Genomic DNA, 25,194 nt, shown 5'->3' on the forward strand with positions numbered 1-25,194 from the left:
AAATTTGAAAAGGAAATGGATTTTTTTATTGATTAAATAAATTAATTTTTGTGAGAAAAAATCTTGTTTTGTCTTGTTTTTATTAGTGGTCATAAAAATGTAAATGCCAAGATTTCATAAATTTCTTTTTTAAATGCATATTTTCTAAAAATAGTTTTAAAGAATGTCAATTATATTATGTTTAATATAAAGATTAAGTTTAGATTAGGGAAGTGCGATCGATTAATTAATTAGTCAAACATCCTGTTTAATTAAATTTCTGAATAAACCATATTTTAATTATTTACATACATATATTTATGATTTATTCAATTTGTGTATGAATTACTTGATTGATTAATAAGAAATCAGTGTAATTTAAATTTAATATGTTTATAACCATCATCAAAAGAGATAGGGGGTATATTGATTTGGTCATTTCATTTCGTTTGTAACATATCGAAATATTGGTCATAGAACGAAAAAGTATAAATATTTGGGTCCTGAAAATATTCTAAGATAGGGCCCAAACGAAAGCAGCTAGCTGGCTGAAATTTTCCACAAATACTATCTGTTGAGTTTGACAATGAAAACGGGCAATATCAGTCCTTGATTTCATCTATCCCGCATACAAATGGAACCTTCCCCCCTGAAAATGATTCGTAAAGGGGCGAGATCTTCTGAGGCGTGAAAAATCTCTACACAAAGTTCTTAATGCTCCTCGGGGCAGTAAAAGCTTTTGGTCTTTTCGTTAAAAGAATAAAGGACAATACTAGTTCATCAATTCCTACTCTCTTAAGGGATGGCCAATCATTCACTGACCTGGTTGATAAAATTAACCTTTTGACTGAATTATTTGCAAATAATTCGAAATAACCAGAAAGCAATCAACCACTAGCCGACTTTGAAAGATTATCAGTTTCTATTCCGAATAAATTCTTTCGGACTCGCGCAGTTAAAAAGGTTTTGGCGGATCTCAACATAAACAAGTCTCCTGGAGCTGCACTGATCTTGAAACAGTGTTCTTCGACTTTGGCTCATCCATTAGCTATCCTTTTTAGCACTTTATAACGTGTTGGAAGGTTCTAACGCCAATCCCTTAAAAGGGACAGGCTAACAACCCTGAAAATTATGGATGGCCCAATAGCAATTTGTTCTGCACTTTCCAAGAGAGTTAAATATTCAGAGTCCAACAATTTACTCAGCGACCGGCAGTATGGCTTTCGTATGTATGTTGGAAGGTTGTAACGCAAATTCCTAAAAAGGGAGAAGCTAACAATCCTGAAAATTATGGCCCAATAGCAATTTGTTTTGTACTTTCCAAGAGTAGATGCTTTCGTAGAGGACTCTCTACGAGAGACTTGCTAGCCTTCCTCTCGAAAAAATGGTGTCGTTCCATTCACCTTTTTGGAGAAACTAAAATGGTGGCTCTAGATATTTGTAAGGCGTTCGATAGGGTGTGGTACACGCAGAGAAAAAATATAATTGGGCATGGTTACTGTAACCATTTAAATAGTGTTACAAGATTTTTAACAATATTATAGTCACAGTAACTATTTACATGATTGTGGTAACCATAATATGGTTAATTTATGATTCACATGATTGTATCAACCATATATATGGTTGCAGTAAACAAATATATGTTTGTGGCAACCATATTTATGATGAATAATTTTATCATAATATGTTGTTCTCAGATTATGATAAGCATAATATGATAAGTCCTTCATCATATTAATGGTTGTCACAAACATATATTTGTTTACTGTAACCATATATATGGTTGATACAATCATGTGAATCGTAAATTAACCATATTATGGTTACCACAATCATGTAAATGGTTACTGTGACTATAATATAGTTAAAAAACTTGTAACAATATTGAAATGGTTACAGTAACCATGCCCAACTATATTTTTTTTCTGCGTGTATGGTGCTCTTTTATCAAAACTTATTGCTTTTGGTGTCGGTAATAACTTCTCTATACGAGTTGTAATTGATGGAATATCATTCAACGAGTTCAATATCAATTCAGGATTACCGCAAGGCTCCGTTATTTTTCCTTCTCTATTTCCTATCTTTCTAATCTACCATCTATGTCAAACGTCCAATCCTATCTATTCTTTATGGCAACATTTGCCATTCATATTCATTCAATTATATACCAAGCTTGTCGGAGATTGGGACAATAAGGCAAAACATGAATGTTACGCTTAACCAAGATCTTTTGAAAATCTCTGAATGGGGTTGTATGAATAGAGTCGATGCACAACATATCATGTTGCTCCATCTCTTTTTATGGATAAAACACATTTATCAAGTATCAAAAGAAGCATTGGTTTTCTCAAAACGTTGTAGGAAATACTTCACTCCATCTGATCTCCTTTGAACTCTCTGTGTGGGCCGGTGCTTCGAAGTCTATTTTGGAGTTAATCGACCACGTACAGGAGAGAGCGAATGTCCTTATTGGTGACAGCTCTATTGACTCACTGGAACATCGTCGCAATGTTGGTTGTGTTTCACTGTTCTTGCGACATTACAATGGTATATGCTCTGCTGAAATTAGAGAACTTGTTCCCGAAACCCGTAGTTTTTTGTGCAATACACATTCTTTAGCAAGGGCTCATCAATTCATCGTCTACTGGACAGTGGATCCCACAACACATTACAAGGAAAATTCGTTCTTTAGAATAAGCTTTCTGCTGAATAGGAAAATTCAAATTCCAATAAACACTACTCCCTCTATCCTCTCTCCCATAACCTACAGTGAGCCTCAAAAGTGAGTATACACAAAAAAATATTTGTTTTTTTAAGATAATGAAATTTATTCCTAAAATTTATTCATCGATTAAAATTTTAATGTTTTGGTTTGTTGGAGATTGAGTTGAATAATAGATTCGGTTGTGAAAAAAAAGATTTAATTCGGACTATAATGATTTCCAAAAAAATCAAAAAATTCGTGGGTGTTTACTCACTTTTGAGCCTGTGTGTATATTCCTAGTTCCAACATAATGTATTGCATGAGTAGGGATCATCCCTTGGGTGTTAGTCAAAGAAGAGAAAAAAGTACTCTTAAATTATGTAAAATATGGCGAAAATCGGACAACATTTGTTCCTTTGTTCATTCGACAACCGACTTTGGTTTTCAGCTATTAGTTGCCAGTCTGGTTGTCATCAATGAAGATAAACTTCATACACTATTCTGAAATACTGGTAGATTTTGAGACAGTTTTTTTTAACAAATTCATTGACTGAATTACAGACTAAACATTGAACTTAGTGTCAGAGAATAATTGAAATAAAACTTTCAAAATTTTACTGATCGTAAGGCCTTTATTCCAGTTACTGCTAAATTGTTTTACCTAAATTTTCATAAGATTTTAAAAGCAATTACGCCTTTTTGTTACTTAAGAACTTTCTAAAACCTTTCACAATATATTCTGCATATAACAACGGTAAAAATAATAATTTGAACTGTATTCGAATTAACAAATCTATTCAATTCCATTGTAAGCATACATAATTATGTATATGATGCCACATTGTTGCTAATTCGAATTTAAGTTTTTTTTGTTTAGTTATTTCAATTACTTATTTGTATTCTTATACTCGTTCTTTTAATTACAATGTATAACACACATGTTATTACAAAAAAGCGGCAACAATAGTTAAAATATTTAAAGCCCTGATGCATAAGAAAAAGTCAACCGCCCAAAACATAAACTTCTTGAATTTAATTTTCGGTTCTGTTGCTAAAGTTAAAGACGACCAACATGTAGCAATGAGATGGTTGGTGAGCAGAAGCTCTATAATTAAAATTAAAATTTAAAAAAAAAATAAACAGCAACGAACAGACTTATACATACATATGTCTTATTTGTGTATTTATTAGAATTTTTTTTTTGCTTCTTAAATTAAGCAAAATAAGCAATACCTTACAGTGGTTCTGAGGTTTTGTTGGTTTCATTTTAATAAGAGTTTAATGACCCACCCAGCGTCTTTCGTAATAAAGCAGCTGCTTAAAAGCCTGCCGTTTCATGCCACATATTTCGGTATAATTTAAAAGAAATTTGCTTAGAAGATTTGCCAGTAAATCATTATTATGATTAATTTTTTTATCAAAAGCCTGAAAATTTATATTTAACATTTATAGATTCTAATATGTTGTGATTAGAAATTAATTTCAGCTTAGAATTTTTTGTTGAATTTTAGCACATTTTTGTAGGAAGTTATTTTTTTTTTTTAATTTTCTCACCTGCATGTGAAATTTTCATCCTAAAGAAATTTGTTTTTTTTTAGAAAGTTTTGCTTATTGATTGCCATTTTAATTGATTATTTTTATTAAGAAATTTTCTTTTTTATGTTTATTGTTAAATTTTTAGGTCAGTTATCATAAAACTATTCTGGAATTTTTTGCAAAATGTCTAGAGATTTTTTTATTTAATAAAAAAAATAGTTCGTTTTATGGCGAAGTCAAGCTGAGTTGTTAATTGTTCATTGCGGGGTTTTCTTTAATGATTTCATTGATGATTTATTTAATACTTTTAATGTTTAATATTTGTGTTTACATAAAATTTGTAAAGAAGTTGTGAATATTTGGAATATGTTTATAGGTTTATTACGGGCAATGCTTCCAATTAATTAATTCAATTATAGCTTTATTCACTGAACTCTTAATTGAGAACACCATACAAAACACAAATCATTTTGCTTCATTCAAAGGCTTTATTTGAATAGAATTCATTCATTGTGGAATAATTTACTAATAAAATTCATTAAATCTTTGAATGATTACATTTTTGTTAATTCAAATGTAATCCAAATTGAACTAATATATGTATGTTTTCTTCATTCAATTTATTCAAAATTGTCTAATGCTTTTTATACCCATCATCCATGATACAATAATTGTAGAAGGTAGAATCATTAGGGAGAGTTTTCAATATAACTATAACGCCAAACTTTGATTTTAATTTTTTTTTCATATTTTTTCATATTTTTTCTTATTTTTTCATATTTTATTTTGTTTGACGTTACTAGAATTGTATAATAGAGAATTTATTTTCTACTGAGTGCACCATATATTTTTTTGTCATGCTCATCATCAAAAAAGACGGGGGGTATATTGATTTTCTCATTTCGTTTGTAACTCATCAAAATATTTGTCGCAGACCCATAGTAGTATACAGTATATATTCTAGGTCCTTATAAAATGCTAAGACGATCTAGCTATGTCCGTCCGTCTGTCTGTCTGCCTGTTAAAAAACGATATGGCCCACACGAAAGGAGCTAGCTAGCTGAAATTTTCCACAAATGTTGATATGGTTTGTTTGGAATTGGAAATGAGAAATATCGGTCCATGATTTCATCTAGACCCCATACAAATGTCTTCCGGAATACTGTTCGAGCAGTCCTCAATATTGCTACAAAATTGTACTTGAATTCAAATATAACGATTTTAACGGCTGATTTAAAGTAGCATAATGCTTTCAAATAGCAGTGCCCAAACTTAAACATATCTGTGGGCATTATTAACATTGAATAAAAGCTTTCAGTTGACCATTGATCGTAAGTATGGCAACGGTGTTTGCTGCGACCGTATATTCGAATTCGAATATTCAGTTAAAGCACATTGTAGAAAGTACACCATAGATGGCGTATGTATTAGAAAGCTCTAGAATATACGAGCTTTGACAGTTAAAGAGAAATCTAGAGTGCAGATGGCAGTGTTATAAATAGTGACAGAGGTTGCAGTCGTTAGTGAGTTTATCAGAGACGCTATTTGAAGAAACATCAACTGAGTGCCTTAAAGTGTACTGTATTTTAAAGTGAATTCGTGTACATTATAAAGTGTGTCTGTATTTCTGCTAATTTATAAACGTGAAAAAATAACCTTGAGTGACTATTTAATTCTGTGGTTGCTGTACATTTTAAATAAATAATGAGTTGTCATAATTTTTAAACTACTAAACGGCTTTTATTTGCAATCAAAAGTATCCGGTATATTTAAGGGAAATAAACCAACGTTTTGAAAAGGTTAAAACGTAACAATATGTGGATTACTTGGATATTGAAATTGGATATAAACTAGTTTTGTGAGGATCGGTACATAATTGACCCTACCCCCATATAACTCCTATATCAGAAAAATTGGCATATATACCCGCATATTGATTGATGGTGGGTAACAGGATTCGGCACAGACAAAATCAAAAATTATTTTAGCAGATAGCTTAACATAATGTTAAAAAATTACCAGACTTCATGAAAATGGATCTTACTCCATACATCACATGGAAATCCAGACCACTTTGTACAATACAAATTTATTCAAAGTATTCGCCATTGTAAGCTAGGACCTTTTCCCATCTTTCTGGCAACATATCGATTCAGGGCCAAAAGAACTGGTCATCTTTTGATGCCAAAAACGAATCAAGCCAATATCGAATACTTTGTTCCAAAGTGAAGCGTATCCCAGAGAGAGCATTCGGCATTGGTCGAAACAAATAGTAGTCGAATGGAGCAAGGTCTGGACTATAATGCGGGTGAGGCAAAATTTCCCAACCACTTCTTTCTAAATACTTTTTAACAGATGTTGCAACATGTGGCCTAGCGTTGTCATGATGGAATATTATGGTTTCATGTCCGATCGCATATTCGGGACTCTTTTCGGCCAATGCTCGCTTTAAAGAAATCAGTTGCATTCGGTAAATGTTCTCAGTGATGGGCTGACCAGATTTCCACAGCTCACAATAGATATGACCCTTTTGATCCCACCAAATACAGAGCCTTACCTTAGCGCCATGGATATTTGGCTTTGGTGTCGATTCGGCTAGTAGGCCGGGATTCACGATCTCTTATGGTAATGGATCCATCGAATTTGTTCATCTCTATTAATGATTCGGTGCAAAACTGAATTTCTTTTATAGCAAAGGTCTATCAGCTTTAATTCGTATGGTACCTAATTTCCCAGCTTCTGGATGAATCCTGCTGCTTGCAAACGTTTTGAAATTGCTGAGAAATGCCTCCAATTCTTGGTCTTCAAACTTTTTTGGCTGGTCTGGGCGATATTTGTCTACCGTGTCAAAATCATTACTTCTGAACCGCACAAAACATCTCTCGCTTTCCCACATATGACGATTCGTTTGGTAATAAATTCTACATTTTCGAAGCCAAAAAAAAACTTTGTAGTTTAAATGACAGATATGTATCCAAAAAAAGGTAGTTTGATTTTCTTTTATATCAAGATATAATACGCTATTGATGTCAGATGTAAATGTTTTTATTTAAACATCTTTAGATAAATGAAATTCTAAAACTATTTTTAATAGAAATAATTTTTTTCAGCATTTATTTTTTATGAAAATTTTGACCAGAAATGACTTGAAATTTCAAATAAAATGTGAGTTTGGCCAAACAGGTATTTGTCTCATCCATGTAACTTTTTACCTATTGCTCTTAGCAAAATGTGTCCCAAATAGTTTAGATACATAGCTATTAATTCAATATTTAGAAAATAAAAAATTATTGTCATTCTTTTTCGACTTTTTTTTTCAAAATGGTCCCATTTTTCAAAATAAAGCATAGTTCTTTTCCCTTAAGAACTTTTTGGCCGCTTAGTTTTGAACTTTTTTTGAGAAAAAAGGGCCCATTTTGAAAAAAAAAAAGTTTTCGATTTTGAAAAAAAAAAATTAAAAAATTTGTTTTTGAAAGATCAAAGAAATACCTATCTAAACTATTTGGGACACATTTTTCTTAGAACAATAGCTAATAAGTTACATGGATGAGAAAAAACCCCAGTTTGGCCAAAATGTCAAATTTTGACTCCTCTAACTCAGACAGTTCTTGACCGTTCTTGTGTCTGAATTACTATCCAATTGGACTAAACTTGGTGCAAATTTCATGACGATCGGAAGACATCAATTTCAAAATTGGTTCTAAACGTTACCAGATTTTGCTCAGTTTTATAGCATTTGATTTTTAGAAAATGGAAAACAATATTTGATATTTATATTTACACTATTTTATTTGAAAAATACTGTAAAATTCTAGGTTATGGTTTAATTCAACTCTAGTACTTTGACATTAAATGCAACAAGTTTTAGATAGAGACAATTTTCTTCATTTCAAACTTGAGTGGATAATTTTTTAGAGATTTATTTAAATTTTTCTTTCCTCATAAATATTTTAACCTGTTAATTTGTTAAAATCATAAAAAATACTTTTCATGCAATTAAAAACACTTTACATTTTCTTACTATAGATACAATATTTAACAAAAACTCAAATATTTTTGCCATATCATTTGCAAAATACCTTTTCATTTCTTTCTTTTAAAGAAAAAATAAAACTGCAAGTCATAATTTGTTTAACAATTAAACTATAGTTAAACCAAGAAAGAGAAAAGAATTTTTTAACAAAAACACCATTAAATTGTTACAATTTAAGCTTGTCACAACCCACAAAACCAAACAAAAAATTTTAAATTAAAAAAAATAATGTTACAAACAATTCATTTAAAAATTAATTGAAATAAATTGAAAGCAGGAAAATACTTAATAAAGAATGAATGAGAGAAATAAATAAATAAAAGAAAGAATGAAAGATAAATTTAAACAACACTTACCGCTAAGTAGAATTTAACCGTTAAAAAATGATGTGTGGGTTGTTGCTGGTGATGCCTTTGTCGCATGTGTTTCAATATATTGTACTCCATGACGCTGTTATTGTTGTTATTGTTGCTGTGTTGTTTGTTTGTTTATTTAGATTTAGGGTAAAAACAAAAATTATGCACGCTCAAACATGCATAGAAACCCTCTTAAATACACACACTCACTCACTCAAACACGTAATTCTATACGCTTTTCAAAAACTTTTTAACTAAAAGAAAGATTAAAGAAAAAAAATACAAATAAAAAATAATGTTTATTAAACAAAAGAACATTTAAAGTTTTTTATTTCCAGATAAAAAAGATTATTATTTCATTTTTAACCAAAAAAAAAACACAAATAAAGTGTTGCAAAAATTATGTTAAGTAGCAATATTATTTAGCAAAAAAAAAAAAGAAACACAAACATATGTATGATGAAAGAAATGTTAAGATTTATGTTACCAACTTTAATTTATTTATTTTCAGATTGTTCTTTCTGCTCCGCTGTGCCAACCACAAAACAAAAGCTTTAAGTCACATACGTGATTTATGACTGACGACAAAACGAAATAAAGTCATTTATTTTATTCTCAATTACTGTGACATGTGCGGATAATTTGTTTTCTTTATCATTAGAATACAAATTTGGTAGTTTTGCCTGAAATCTATGTCACCTTTTTACATTTACCGAAATTAAGGGGGAGGCAGAGTGTTCAAAAATTTAGATCAGTGGGTTAGAAAAACTCAAAAAAAATATTAATTATATACATATCATTAGTTTAGTGTGTAAACATGCCAAGTTCTTTTTTTTATAAATTAATCATTCTAAAAATTTAGCTTTGAAATATTTAAAATTTTCAAAAAATCCCCTAATAATTTGTTAAAATCATAAATACTTTATTTTCTGACTTCTTAATGAATAATTTGTTAAGGAAATATTGCTTAATTTTAATTATCTAAGGAGTGAGATCGAAAAATTCTTAACATACATATATGTTTATAAAAAAGAAACCACTAAACTTACAGCTTTAATTTTTTTTTTATTTGATTGAAATTATTATTACAATTTACAAAAAAAATTATTTTTATAGTTTTAATCACTAGTGATGAAATTTTGAACCTTTTTCGGAAACCCTTCCATTAACGTTTTTATAGTGCTTTCTGTCACTTTGCTCGAACATGTAGTCCATCTCCGTTTAAAATCTACCACACTTTTGGACACCTTTTTTGTACTCTTCAATTCTCTTTTAACAAGAGCCCAATATCTCTCCACTGGCCTTAGCTCCGGGCAGTTTGGAGGATTTGCCTCTCTTGGTACAAATACCACATTATTGTTCTTGTACCACTCAAGGGCTTGTTTGCCATAGTGACAGGATGCCAAGTCAGGCCAAAAATAAGTGGACACATTATGAAGTCTTATGAATGGAAGCAGCCTTTTTTGTAAACATTCCTTGATGTAAATTTCGGTATTTATAGAGCCCGTTGTAACAAATGAGTGGCTTCTTTTGCCGCAACTGCATATTGCTTGCCATACCAAGAACTTTCTGGGAAATTTTGTCTGCTTTTGGGTCCTAAACTTTTCTTCAACATTCCCTCGAGCATCAGTTTTTGGCCTCTAAATTTTTAGTAGCGTTCCTGTCAGGAACTTTTTGAGCCTTGTATGTTTTTAAACCTGCATTAGCTTTAACTTTTCGTACCAAATAGTCCGAGCACTGAGCTAACCGGGCTGCTTTCCTACCGGATGTGTTGGGAGCTCTTTTGAAAATGCGTTCTATTTTTTTGGCTTTAGAAACATCATGTGGACCATTCCTTCTACCTGAACCAGGTTTTCTATCAACTGACAAGTTCTCCCGGTACTGTTTAATAACATTGGAAACAGTTTGACGGCAGACCTTTGTATGCTTGGCCAACTTTTTGTAAGACCAAGTTGGGTTTTGTTGAAAATATTTAATAATTTCAGTACGCACTTTTTTCTGGTCACTCATTTTAATCAGATTAACAAAAAAATTAATATAATTGACATTACACATAATAACTGACATGTTTTTCAAAGGTAACTTGATCAAAAAAAAATTCAAATAATACTTGGGTTAAAAAATGTAATGAAAAACGTGTGTTAAGAATTTTTCGATCTCACTCCTTATTATCATCTCTTCTACTGATATCAAAAACGTTGCTTCATTGCCAAGTTTTTTGAAGCCCCATAGAAATTACAAAAGTGTTAACTGTCAACTGCGCTCACCTTTTGACATTTATAATCAGCAGGGAAACCAAAATATGCAAATGCATGTTTTTTCTGGTGAGTCTAATGAGCACATGGATAAGATATTTACACGTTTCAGAACTATTTAAGAATTTTGGCATCGATTTGTTAGTGCATATTTTTGCATATTTTACCCTTAAATACATATTTTTGCATATATTTGTTTTAAGAGCATATTTATGTCATATTTTCATTTTTAGAGCATATTTTACTGTTTAATAGCATATTTTGACTTTATCAAAAACAAATTTTGTCTTACTTATTTTTCGCTGTTGTGTTACAGGTTTTTACTTCCTTTGTTTAAAATTCAAAATTGAAAAATAGAGGCTTTTCACCAAAAAAAAATTAAAAAACAGAAATTTTTTTTTTTAAATTTAAAATAACAATTCGAAAAATTTGTTTATCCAAAAAATGAAAAAACTGAAAAAAAATGTTTTGTATTTAAATTTTTTCTTTTGAAGTATAATTTGGTGAAGGGTATATAAGAATATAGCTCTCTTACTTGTTTTAATATAAAATAAGCACTATTTTAATAATAGCTCCATCTAAATATCAAATTTTAGTTCTAATTCAAACTTAACCGTTCTAAGTGTTAAAGAAATATTGTCTTTTAAATTTGCTCCTGTAACATCAGTTGATGTCGAAAGAACATTTTCTATGTATAAAAATGTTTTCAGATCCAATAGACAACGATTTTTATTTGAAAATTTAAGTAAATTTTTTTGGTTAAAAATTATGTAAAAGTTTGTTTTTTTAAGAGCATATTTTTTAAATTTCAAGAGCATATTTTAAAGTTTTTACTGCATATATAAAGCGCCTAAAACGCTTTTTTTAGAGCATATTTCCGGTTTCCCTGATAATCAGTATTACTTTGGAAATCTGTCATCGATTCGCACAACTTAAACAAAAGTCGTCTGTTTTATCGCAAAATTGTGTTCAGCGATGAGTCTAATTTTTGACTTAACTGGTATGATTTAAAAATGGGATTTACAATAAATGACATATCTGGCATTTATTCTCACTTAGTTGTTGAACATTATCGTTTAAAAAATCAACAAAGCGTCATATGCAGGAAGTTTTGCTTTACTTCTTTAATTTAAAAAAAAGTGCCGCTGAAACATACTAATTGCTCACTGAAGTTTATGGTGAATGTGTTTCATAGGTTTCAACGTGTGAGAGATGGTTTGTGCGTTCAGGAGTAGTGATTTTAACACGGAATACAAAGATCCCCTAGGCCAGCCAAAAAAAATGTAAAGACTAAGAATTGGTGGCATTTCTCCGTGAGGATTAATGTCAAAATCTACAAGAGCTTGCAACATCATAGGCAGCTACTCAACCAGCAATTGAGCAGCAGAATTCATTGGGTACCATGCGAATTGAAGCTGAGAGACCTTGAAAAACGATTTGGTATGTCAGAAATGCTGCTTCAACGCTTTGAAAGAAAATAATTTTTACACCGAATCATTACTTGCGATGAAAAATAAATTCATTACGATAACCCTAAGCGTAAGAGATCGTATGTGAAGCCCGACCAACCAGCCGAATCGACACCAAAGCCAAATATCCATGGAGAAGGTAATGCTCTGTATTTGGTGGAACCAAAAGGGTTCTATCTATTATTAGCTGCTGAAATCTGGCCAGAACATCACAGGGAACGTGTACCGAACGCAATTGAATTGTTTGAAGAGAGCAGTTGCCGAAAAATTCCCAGAATATGCGGCCAGACATGAAACCGTAATATTCCACCATGACAACGCTCGATCACATGTTGTAATAGCTTTTAAAAATTTTGATGTTTTGCCTCACCCGCTTTAGAACCTAGACCTTACTCTGGCCGACTAATATTTGTTTCGATCGATGAAGATCGCTCTCTGTGGGATATGCTTCACTTTGTAATAGAGTATCCGATGTTGGCCGAATAGACATGGCACTAAACTAATGGTCTGTATTTGGTCGAACCAAAAAGGCCCTATCAATTATGATCTGCTGAAATCAGGCCATACCACCATAGGGAACCTGTACCGAACACATATGATTCATTTGAAGCTAGCATTTGCCGAAAAACGCCTAGAATATGCGTCCAGACATAAATTCGTAATATTTCACCATGACAACGTTCGGCCACATGTTGTGATACCTGTTAAAAAGTATTTAGAATGATGTGGCTGGGATGTTTTGCCTCGCCAGCCTTATAGTCGACACCTGCTCCGCCAGACTACTATTTGTTTCGATCGTTGCAGAATGCTCTCTCTGGGATATGCTTCACTTTGGAAAAGGATATTCACTAGATTCGTTCTTGGCCTCAAAAGATGAGCAGTTATTTGGTCGCGCAAACCATATGTTGCCAGTAAGATGGAAAAAGGTCATAGCTAACAATGGCCAACACTAAATAAATTTATATTGTACAAGTAATTCAAAATAAAAGCTAAAAATTAAAAAAAAATCCGTAATATTTAAGTCATACACTCAATATTATTTCTAAAGTTTCCCTAAAAACAATTCCTCATTTGCCTTATTTTGCCGATATTTGGCAGAATGTAAGGAGAAAACAAGAAGATATTTGTATAGAAGAAAAATTCAAATATAATATTAAGTAGCATCATAAAATTTCTATTAAAAATTTTCATTTAATACTCGGCAGAATTCTAATTAAACACAAGAAAAATTCTAACATATCTGTTGCTATATGAAACATTTCTTTCAACACTAACATACCTCCCCATCCTTTTGAAAATTTCCCATAAAATTCTCTTAAAAAATATACATATGTATTTACATAAACTCTCTCCCCAGTTCTAAACTCTAAACTTAATAGCTGAAGTAGAAAAATCAGCAGGTGCATTTGTTAATTTTAATGTTTGTTTTTATATATTTTCAACAAAAACCGTTAGAGCTACAAAATGTTTAAATTTTATGAGTTTCAAATAATTAAACACAAAGATAAAGCAACAGTTACAGCCAAAAAAAAATGCAATATTTTAATGATGTTTACTTTTACAAGAAAATCAAAATTGAGGGTTTGTTGGAACATTATCACATCTTTATAATTATTTAACTTATGTTAAGTTAAACACATAAAAAATGCAGTTTTATTATTATTTTAATACAACTACATAATAGTTTATCTATTAGAATAGTATATCAATTCCTGCCCATAAATAATTATCTTTGTTAAATCATGTTTATTATGAACAAAACAGGACCCCTGGGGTTTCTTTGTTTCTTTTGGTAAATTGAATTAAATGTTTGCAAATTTACAGCTTTAATATTGTAGAAATATTTTAGCATAAATTCATTAATAACCGTATGCTATTAATTTGATTAGTAATTATGTTATTAAGTGAATAAAAACATTTTAAAAATATTATATACGGGTTGAATTCACATTGATTAATATTGTGGACAGTGTTTTAAAGGGGAATAAAAGAAATTTTTATAAGAAAATCATTTGAAACTTGGTCTTATGCTGAATCATTCAAAAACGGGTAGAAAAGGCCAATTCAATGAAAAACTTTGATACCTTTTACCCCCAGTAACACGAAGTCTGGTTATGTACTAACTAATAGTTAAACTGACAGTTTTCATACAAAAATATTTTAAACCGACAGTATAACTATTAGTTAGGCCATAACCAGACTTCGTGTTAATGGGGGTTAGAAACATTAATTTTATCCACAGATTTAATTAATATTTTTAAAATAAATGCGTATAAAATAAACTACCTTTCACTTAAATTGTTTGTCAAATATCAAAGATGTGGTATGATCTAAAATGCAAACTAACTTATGACTCTCATTGATTAATTTAAAAATGCCCTATCACCTAATCATCAAATACACACCTGTGACATACAAATGCATTCTGAATGCATTCCAATATGTAAAATCATATTACATACGTCCCACATTTAATATTGAATAAATCATTAGGCTAATAAATAAAATCAACACCAACCAAAATATTTAATTTCCATATAAATTACAATTTAAACCACTGTTCAAGCAAACATCAAAAGAAATTACTAACGATAGCAAAGCCAAAAAAAAAAATATAATTCAAGAATAGAAAATAATTCAACGTACAGAGAGAGGAAGTATTAAATAAACGCACTGATACTCGTACTGGTAACCAGCCATTAAACAAAAATATATTTTAAAATAAAAACAAAAAGCTGTTACACTTAAATCGATCAGTTGTAGTTGGGAGGAGGAGATCGCACATACACACTGCCCTGCAGTTTTTATAGAGACAATGTTGCATTTTATAGATGTTTTAATTAATAGATTAAATAACATTATCATTATTACCAAACTGTCTCCTTGTAGTGTAGATTGTGGGTCAGTTTAAGTAAACATACTTGACTATTTTTCGCTTTTATTTCAGGGATCGTAAATAACGATTATCCAGAAAATTTGAAATCAAAAAATCTCTATGTTAGAGTCAACGGAGACTTATACTGTTATATACCAATTGATTCGTATTGACGTGCTCTTTCAGAATCTAACTCCACAGTTAACAGTTATTTTTCAACGTAAAAATAAAAGTTTGCATGAAACCATCAAAAAAGGCGTTTTAAATAGCCGTCATAAAAAAAACTCATTTGAGGACTTTTATTTTTTCCGTCATAAAATAAAAGTCTTTTGAGGAGTTTTATTTTTCCCGTCAAAAAATAAAACTCTTTTGGTTTATTTTCTACTTTTTTCAGTATCTTTCTTTATTGAGTCTATCTGATATCATGTTTGTAGTTGATTTTTTTTTACAAATTATAATGATCTGATCAGAGGCAAGCTTTAGGTGTCAATTTACATAAAATGAGTTTTATTTTCTGACGGAAAAAATAAAACTCTTCAAATGACTTTTATTTTATGATGGAAAAAATAAAAGTCCTCAAATGAGTTTTTCTTCTGACGGAAAAAATAAAAGTCCTCAAATGAGTTTTTTTATACGGCTATTTAAAATTCTTTTTTTAAAAGTTTCATGCGAACTTTTATTTTAAAGTTGAAAAATAACTATTTTAGATGGATTTTTATTTTTAAAGTCACAAAATAACTTTATAAAATAACTTTTTTGATATCCCTTATAACCCTTACGGTCCCTGTTTTATTTTGAATTACTATCATTTGAAGATGCTTAACTTAAAATCGACTGCTTTAGAATAAAATTAGCTATCATTCAGTTAAATTTATTGTGAGATTTCAAAATTGATGAAAATGTTTAAACAATTTTCAATTTGGCGTTAATAAGTTTTAAAGTTTTGTTTGAAATTACACTAATTTGAATTCAATTCAACAAATTCAACACAGCTGGGGGCGAGTCTTTTGAATAAGGTTTTTGTCTTTAATAACTTATTTGTCATTTTGAATGATACATATCTGTCATTTATTCTCACTTAGTTATTGAACATTATAGTGCAAACAACAACAAGTTTTTTTTTGCTTCGAAAATTTCGAATTTTATACCAACAAAGCGTCATATGCTGGAAGTTTTGCTTTACTTCTTTAGTTTGAAAAAATTGCAGCTGCAGCACACCGATTGCTCACCAAAGCTTATGGTGAATGTGTTCCACCGGTTTTATCGTGCGATAGATGGTATGTTTGCTTTAGAAATGGTGATTTTGACACGGAAGACAAAGATCGCCTAGGCCAGCCAAAAAATGTTTAAGAATTGAAGGTTTTACTCCATGAAGATTGTTGTCAAACTCAACAACAGCTTGCAAAATTATTGGGAGCTACTCAATCAGCAATTTCAAAACGTTTACGAGCAGCATGATTCATCCAAAAGCAGGGATATTACGATAACTCGAAGCGTAAGAGATCGTATGTGAAGCCCGGCCAACCAGTTGAATCGAAACCAAAGCCAAATATCCATGGCGTTAAGGTAATGGTCCGTATTTGGTGGGACCAAAAGGGTCTTATATATTATGAATCTGACAAGACCATAATAGGAAAGCTGTATTGAAAGCAACTGATTCATTTGAATATGCTTAACTTCAGCACAGAGTATCTAAAATTGTCTGGATTCGTTCTTAGCCTTAGAAGATAAGTAGGTAGTTCTTTTAACTGGGAATCCACTTGTTGCCAGAAAGATGGGAAAGGTCATAGCTAAACAATGGCCAATACTTTAAATAAATTTATATTGTACACATGTTTCAAAATAAAAGCTAAACGTTTGAAAAAATTACCCATTTTTAAGTTATACATCCCTACGTCTTATGAAAACCATTCATATTGTAAATAAAATAAATGATAAATCACCTAAATTGATAGCAAATTTAAATTTTCTTGAAATTGAAATTTTAAAAATTTTTTCAATTTATTTACATTTAAACATTTAAAAACTTTTATTTAAATAAATTAAGCTACATACATATATTTCACTTAAATTTATTATCAAGTTTCAAAGTAATGGTATTTTTCCTAAGTAGGGTAATTTCTAAATTGTTCAACTATAGAGACATTAAATTTGTTTGAAATGACTATTATTTTTATAATTATTTTAAAATCAGACTTATTCTCAATGAAATAAATTATATTTCACTGAAATTGATTGTCAAACATCAAAATTGTAGTACCTAAAGAAATTAAATGTTTGTTTTTATTTAAATTTTTAAATTTAGTCAGCATTTAATTTAAAAATTTTATTTGAAAAGACTATCATTTGAATGTGAGCTTTGAGAGTTAGATTTGTTTTAAATAAAACAAGCCATATATAACTTAAATAGATTTCTTAATTTAAAAGTTGTGGTACTTTTCCTAAGTAGTTAAATTTAAACTTTTTTGATTTTTTTCTAAATTTTTCATTTATAATGTCATTTAATTAAAAATTTTTGTTGGCAATGGCTATAATTTGAATAGGTTTTTTAAAAGCCGGACTTATACTAAATAAAATTAATTATATTTAATTCTAAATTGATTATTAAAATTTCAAAATTGTTGTACTTTAACTAAGTAGCATATTCAAATTTTTAATTTTTATTTTATTTTAACTTTGTAACATTTTATTTACAAATTTTGTTTGAAAATATCATAATTTTAATATTTGATATGAAAGCCAGACTTATTTTGAATAACTCAAGTTATATTTCACTTAAATTTTTAATAAATTTCAAAGTTATGGTACATTTTCTAATTAGAGAAATAAAATTTGTTTTAAATTGTTTCTAAATTTTTCAACTTGGTTTGTATTTATTTAAAAATTTAGTTTGAATTGGCTATAATTTTAATATCTCAATTGAAAGTAAAACTTAATGAGAATAAAATAAGCTAACCCTGACTTATATTGATTATTAGATGTCAAACTGTATGACCTTTTCATTAATTAGGAAACTGACGTATAAGTGGGCAGATTTTTCTTTATTTTTTAAAAATTTTACTATTTTTTTCCAAGAAACTTGTAACTCTCTATAGCAGAGATTTAAGTGCTATGAAAAATCTGTTGTTTACCAGAACTCTTGGGCTTTCTAAACATTCTCATGCTATTTTTAGATTTTAGTATAGAAAAAAATACTTTTAACACCGTGCAGAATATTAAATAGTTGAAAAATTTAAAAATTAAAAAAACGTAGTAAGCGAATGATTGCTGGACTAAACTGGTATGAAGTGAATGAATTAAACTTTAAAGTGAGTTTGTAAAACATTCGAAAACAACGGTGTTTGTCTTACGCTTTATGAATGTGTAAATATGTATTAAACAACACAAGCAGCAGCAGCAGCAGAAACAGCCGCATTCATGGCTCTATAAAAAGAAGAGACTGCAATACATAATTTAAGCTGCTTTTTTTTTTTTTTTTGTTATCAATTTCTGTTTTTCCTCATCTTCCTTTTAAAGCAAAAAAAAGAGAAAAAACAAGCATTTCTACATATTTATTGTTTCAGTTGTTTTTTTTTGGTTTTGTTGCACTGTCTATTCAATTTGTACTTTGTTGTATTTGTTTGATATTGTTGCTGGGTCTTTCGGTCGGTGGGTCGTCATTGCTGCAACTTTTTTTCTCTCCTTTTTGTAAGCAACCAGCAACAATAACAAAAATAGAAAAAATATTCAAACAGACTTGCTGTATATATTTTCACGTGTTTGTGTGTCTGTTGGTTATTTTTGTTGCATTTTAACTTGGTTTTTTTTTTAAATGATGTTAAAAGTTATGACTTGTTATTGTCATAAAACTTTAGCTCTTTATGTCTGTCTGTCTCTGTGTATTTCTGTATGTATGTCTATCTTTATGCTAAAGTCTTTTGAAAAATGTATTAATAGTTTTCCATTTTAAACATTTTATGATTGATTGACATTTATGTGTGTGTCCTTGAAATGTTATGCAGCAACAATTTAACATCAGGATAGATGTCTGCTAGGGCAGGGATATGGAAATTGAATTTTTGTCTTGGTTTTTTGTAATTAAAAAATATAATTTTTTAGACACAATTTAAGAATCGCATTTATAGAATGAATGCTTAAAATTAAATCAAAATAAGTCATCATTTTCATCAGCATTTACCAAATATATGAGTTTTTATCTTTTTACTGCATCAGCCAACCAGTTGTTGGTTTGATGCCAGTGAATGGCTGTGAAAAAACAAAAGACTTAAAACATAAACTTCATTATCAAACAAATTGGAAATTGATAAAATCAAAAGACTTAAGTAACAACCGGGAGTAATAGTTACGCCATTTTTTATTTATTCAACCCCTAAAACGAAAGACTTAACAAACAAACTTAGGCTAAATGTAAATTGTGGCAAAAAATACCTAAAAAAAAATTAAGAATAACAAGAATTGAAACTGACTAAATCAGAGACTTTTTCAGAATAAAATTCTTATGAAATTGATTATAAACAAATTAAAAGTAAAATTAATTGAAAGTAGTGGAACATAAATATTGCAATTAGCCAAACAAATTATGCTAAAGCTCAAAAAAAGATCCTACTTAGTTAAAGTAGCACAACTTTGAAATTTAATAATCAATTTGAGTTAAATATAACTAATTTTATTTAGAATAAGCCTGACTTAAAGAAAATGTTTAAATTAAATGGCTCCATAGTTAAACAATTTAGAAAATAAACTAAATTTTAAATTTGCCTTCTTAGAAAAAGTACCCACAACCTTTAAATTAACAAATCTATTTAAGTCATATATGACTTATTTTATTCAAAACAAATCTGGCTCTCAAAACTCGCTTTCAAATAAAGTTTTTAAATTAAATGCCACCAAAATTTAAAACTTTAATAAAAATCAAAAATTTGTATTGCCTTACTTATTAAAAGTATTACAACTTTGATGTCTGACAATCAATTTAAGTGAAATATAACTTATTTCATTTAGAATAAGTCAGTGCAAAAAAAATTATTCAAATAATAGCTATTTCAAACTAAATTAAATTAAGTGCCTGTATAATTGAAAAATTTTGAAATTACCCTACAAGGAAAAGCACCATTACTTTGAAACTTAATAATCAATTTAAGTGAAATATAGTTTATTTTATTCATGATAAATGAGATTTCAAAAGACATATTTAAATGATAATCACTTAAAACTAAATTTTTAACTAAATTTTAAAAAATTTAATTTTCATTAATTTTGAAAAGTACCAAAACTTTAAAATTTTTCTATCAATTTAGGTGAGTTATAACTAGGGTTTTTAATTTCCCGACCTTTTTTGATTCCCGGGAATCGGGAAAATTTTTTCTACATTACCGGGTACCCGGCCATTCTCCAAATATATAATTAGGAATATTATAGCAAAATTTCATATTAAAAATTAGTGCTATAATTATTAAATATCAGAGCTTCGAATTAATTAATAAAATTTGAGCTTAATTCACTAAAATCTTAATCCGTAATTAAAGAATGTCAGCCTTTCATTCCATAAATCCATTCACAATATTGATTTTTTTAGATTCATTTCAAAGCCTTTTTTAAACTGAATTAATTTTAAAATTAATTAATAACAGCATTTCTTTAAAAGTTGAATGATTAAATTTTTGTTAAATCAAATCATTTACAAAATTAATTGAAAAAATTGTTTAAGCCTTTTTGTACTAGATTTGAATTGAAGAAAAATTTAATGATTTAATAAATTTGTGAAGCTATTTTATCATGGATTTGAAGAAGAAATTTAAAGAAATTAGAATGATTCAATAAGACATAAATTCACTTTTTAAATTTTCATACGAAAAATAAGCAGTCTATTATTGCCGAGATATAAGCAAAAAACTGTAAAAAAATGTTTAATCTTTTTTGGTGAAAAAAATAGAGTTCTAAATTGTTTTCTATGTATTTTCGTCAGTTTTTAATTTCCGGGATTCCCGACTAAAAATCCCGGGAATCGGGTAGTGAAAAATTGGTAAAATTCCCGGGAAATTTTTACCGGGAATTCCCGGGATAAAAACCCTAGTTATAACTAATTTTATTAACAATAAGGCTGGTGTTCATAAAACGTATGGGTGTATAACTTAAAAATGCAATATTTTTCAAATGTTTAGCTTTTATATTGAAACATTTGTATAATATAAATTTATTCAAAGTATTGGCTGTTGTCAGGTTTTCCCATCTATCTGGATGGGATTCCGAGCCAAAAGAACTGCTCATATTTTGAGGCCAAAAACGAATCAAGCCAATTCCAGAGAGAGCGTTCTGCTTCGATCGAAACAAATAGTAGTCGGACGCAGAAGGTGGGTGAGGCAAAATTTCCCAAACACTTATTTTTAAATAGTTTTTAACAGTTATTGTAACATGTGGCCAAGCGTTGTCATGATGGAATATTACGGTGTCATGTCTGGCCGCATATTCTGGGCGTTATCGTGATATTTTCAAACGAATCAGTTGATGTCGGTACAGGTTCCCTGTAATGGTCTGGCCAGATTTAAGCAGCTCATAATAGATAGGACATTTCTGGTCCTACTGATCTCTTCTGGTGTTGTTTCGGCTGATCTCTTACGGTTTTCATTCCATGTAATGTTTAATCGTCTTTCATGGTCTCTTAGCTTCAATTCGTATGGTACCCAAATTCCCACAATTTTTAAATTTTTCAATTTTGGCTACATTTAATTTACAAATTACGTTTAAAAATGCCATAATTTTAATACGGATTTATTCTGAAAAAAAATTTATTTTTAAATTTTTTTCTAAAATTTTTAACTTTGGCGACAATTAACTTTAAAAAATTATATAAAATTGCTATATTTTGAATACGTTTTTTAAAATCCACATCTGTTGTAAATAAAATATGCTTTCTCTCACATAAATTTATTGCTAAATTTCAAACGGTCCCAATAAGCAGTTTTACTGGAATTCAAGTTGAAAGCATATGTAATTCAAGCCTTGAATTACAGTTGTATTACATTTTATTTCAATAGCATTCTCCAGTAAAAAAAGAAAAACATAAATTCAAGCCATATGGTTTTTGCTTGAAAAATATTTAATTTTTTAAGTTTAAAACCTAAAATTTCAACAAAATGTTCAAGTACTTGAATTTGGTGTTTATTGGGATATTTTTTTATAAGTAGCGAAATTATACTTTTAGAATTATTTTTCTAAATCTCTCAACTTTGGCGGTAAAGTTTTTTTTAATGTGTAGAACAAAATTTAAATTTTCTTAATTAGGAAAAGTACCACAATTTTTAAATTTGAACATATTTTTCAGAATAATTCAGTTTTTTAAAAAAAAGTAATCAAATTAAATTTAATAAAAAATAAGAAATTTGTATTTTTCCAATTAAAAAATGTACAACATCTATGAAATTTGTTAACCAATTTAAGTTATAAAAAATTTTTTAAATATTAAATAAAATTAAAAAAAATTTTATCAAATTTGTGTCAAACGTGCATCATATTTTCTTTGCTATGGATCATTCCAAGAAAATTTGCCGAAGAAACCATATCTCAATAATTAATTTTGAGCCCCGGATTTTTCAAAATAATTTGGTACCAAAAAAATTTAAGAATCCAGACAAAAGAACATCTAGCCAAATGTGTATGTGGGGATTTTATTTTTAGTACCGCCAAATGGTCTTCACTATTTTGTTTTTAGATTTTGATGCTCTGTTTTTTGGGGAAAATGTACGAATACTTGACTTTCTCATAATGAAATCCGGGGGCTCGAAATTAATTTTTTAGCTATGGTTTCTTCGGTAAAGTTTCTTGGAATAACTCATATTTAGAACAAGAATAGCGATGCATCTTTGTAGATTTTTCGGCCACCTACAATTTTATATATTTTCGAAAAAAAAAATCATTTTTAGAATATTTGTATTTCCTAAGTAATCCGACATAATTTTTTATCTTGAATTATCAAGATAAAAAATAAATAAATAAACCTTTAGTATATAGAACAAAAATAACAAAATTGTTAGACCGAAAACAAATAGGGAAAAGTAATTAATAAATTTAGTAAAGATAAGAAAAATGTCACTCAAACTTCGAGATTGTTGTTTATCTTTGAATAAAAACCCGGACAAAGGCCCAGCATAGTTTAGGGTTAAACTACATTAAAGCTAGATAAATAAAATAATTAAAAATATATGTATCTTTCCCTATCAAGAAGGCATATCAAAAATATAGCTAATTGTAAAATTAACACTTCTTAAATTTCTTTCAGCATAATTATTAAAATCTAAAATGTTAAGTCATTTATACAGCAAGCTAAATGTGAATGTTTTTTAATTTATAAATATTTGTTAGCAATAGTTAAATTATACAAATCCTTGTTTTTCTTTTAAAATATTAAATGATTGATTTTAAATATTTGAAACACTTTTGTCCTGATTTCTTTTAATGTTTTTTTTTTACAATAATCCAATGTTATTATTAATCCTTGTTAAATTTGTTTAGATTTTTGTTTTAAATTTTTTGAAATAACATAATTTTGCCACTCGTATTCATATTTCTTTAGAATTACTATATACTTTTCTTATAATTATTATTGTATATTAAATGATTATTAACAAACTTTATTACATTTTATCTGTTAGGTTTCTTCTAACCACTGCAAATGGCCACACTTTTGTAATTGATTTTGAAATTTTTGTTTTAAAAATCACTTATTTATTTTGTTATTTATTTAAACAATTTGTTCAAATTCCCTTAGGAATTATTTACATTAAATGCACAGAAAATTAATATAAGTTTTGAAAGAAAATTTAAAAAAAAATAACTTGAAACTCCGAACGTATTGGTGAATTGGTTAGTTTTGCTTAAATTTTTTCTTGTATATTTTATATTTATATTTTTTTGCCACCAAAACACGTCTGCACGAAACGATGGTCAGCTACTAACTGAAGAGATGCAGACCCACAACGGACTTAAGAACATCAGTTAAAAGCCACGGTCATGGTTACAAATACCAAATTGCCACAAAGTCAACAGCAGATATTTCAGAGCAGCGACAAGAGCAGCAGCAGCAACTACAGCACAAAAGCATTAGTGACAGCAGCTTGTAGTTATATTTACTACAAACTAAGACAATAACGATGAAGACGACCGACCAAGACCGAGACCAAGACAAACTCAAATACAACCATAAATGTTGTTAACGAACTTGTGGCTGCTGCTTTTTTTATTGCTTGTTTTTTTTCCATTTGGTTTTTAAAAAAACAAACAAATATAAAGCATCGGTAACCACAAAAGGCAAAGAGTCAAATACACAGATACTTATTTTACTTCCACAACTACTTACTACTCACACTCTTTAGTCACTCACTACATGCTCTGTCTTCTGCAAAGCTCTCACTCACCGTTTTTAAGTGGGGATGAAAAGGTTGCGTTGCTTGCTGCTGCTGGTACATTTGTGCTTTTCGTATTTTTGGTACAATACAATTGCGAAAAAAGTGTAATGTAAGATCAAAGTCAAGGTTTTTGTACAGTGTTTGCAAAATTACATCAAATCCGAGATGATAAAGCTAGGTAGGATCAGTCTTTTGTTTCTAAATTTGACTATTTTACAAAAATTTATTGAATGCTTCATGGTTTTTGGTAGCAATAAAAACAGTTTAATGACAGATCGTTTTAAACATATATTTATTAGCTTATTATTGTTTTGATGCACCCACCATTTTTATACAAATTGAGTTAGGAGTGGAGGTGGTGTAATTCTATAAAGAATTCTAAGCAACCATAAGTCAAAACTGGATTTTGACCTTGTGCCGGTGAAGCACACCAATTGCTTACCGAAGCTTATGGTGAATGTGTTTCAACGGTTTCAATGTGCGAGAGGTGGTATGTGTGGTTCAGAAGTCGTAATTTTAATACGAAAGACAAAGACCGCCCAGGCCAGCCAAAAGGATTGTTGTCAAAATCAACAAGAGTTTG

The 25,194-nt window shown here is 29.3% G+C and overlaps 1 protein-coding gene across 1 annotated transcript in view; it reads right to left on the bottom strand.

The window, feature by feature from the left end:
- Window positions 1–8,724, bottom strand: part of ImpE1 (Ecdysone-inducible gene E1) — a 45,811-nt gene extending 37,087 nt beyond the window's left edge. The window contains exon 1 of the mRNA XM_065504081.1: window positions 8,612–8,724. Within this exon, the coding sequence (XP_065360153.1) occupies window positions 8,612–8,701 (90 nt within the window). The 5' untranslated portion in view covers window positions 8,702–8,724. The remainder of the gene's footprint in view (window positions 1–8,611) is intronic.
- Between the last annotated feature and the right edge of the window lie 16,470 nt (window positions 8,725–25,194).

Source organism: Calliphora vicina, chromosome 3 (assembly GCF_958450345.1).
Source record: "Calliphora vicina chromosome 3, idCalVici1.1, whole genome shotgun sequence".
NCBI classification, from domain to species: domain Eukaryota; kingdom Metazoa; phylum Arthropoda; class Insecta; order Diptera; family Calliphoridae; genus Calliphora; species Calliphora vicina.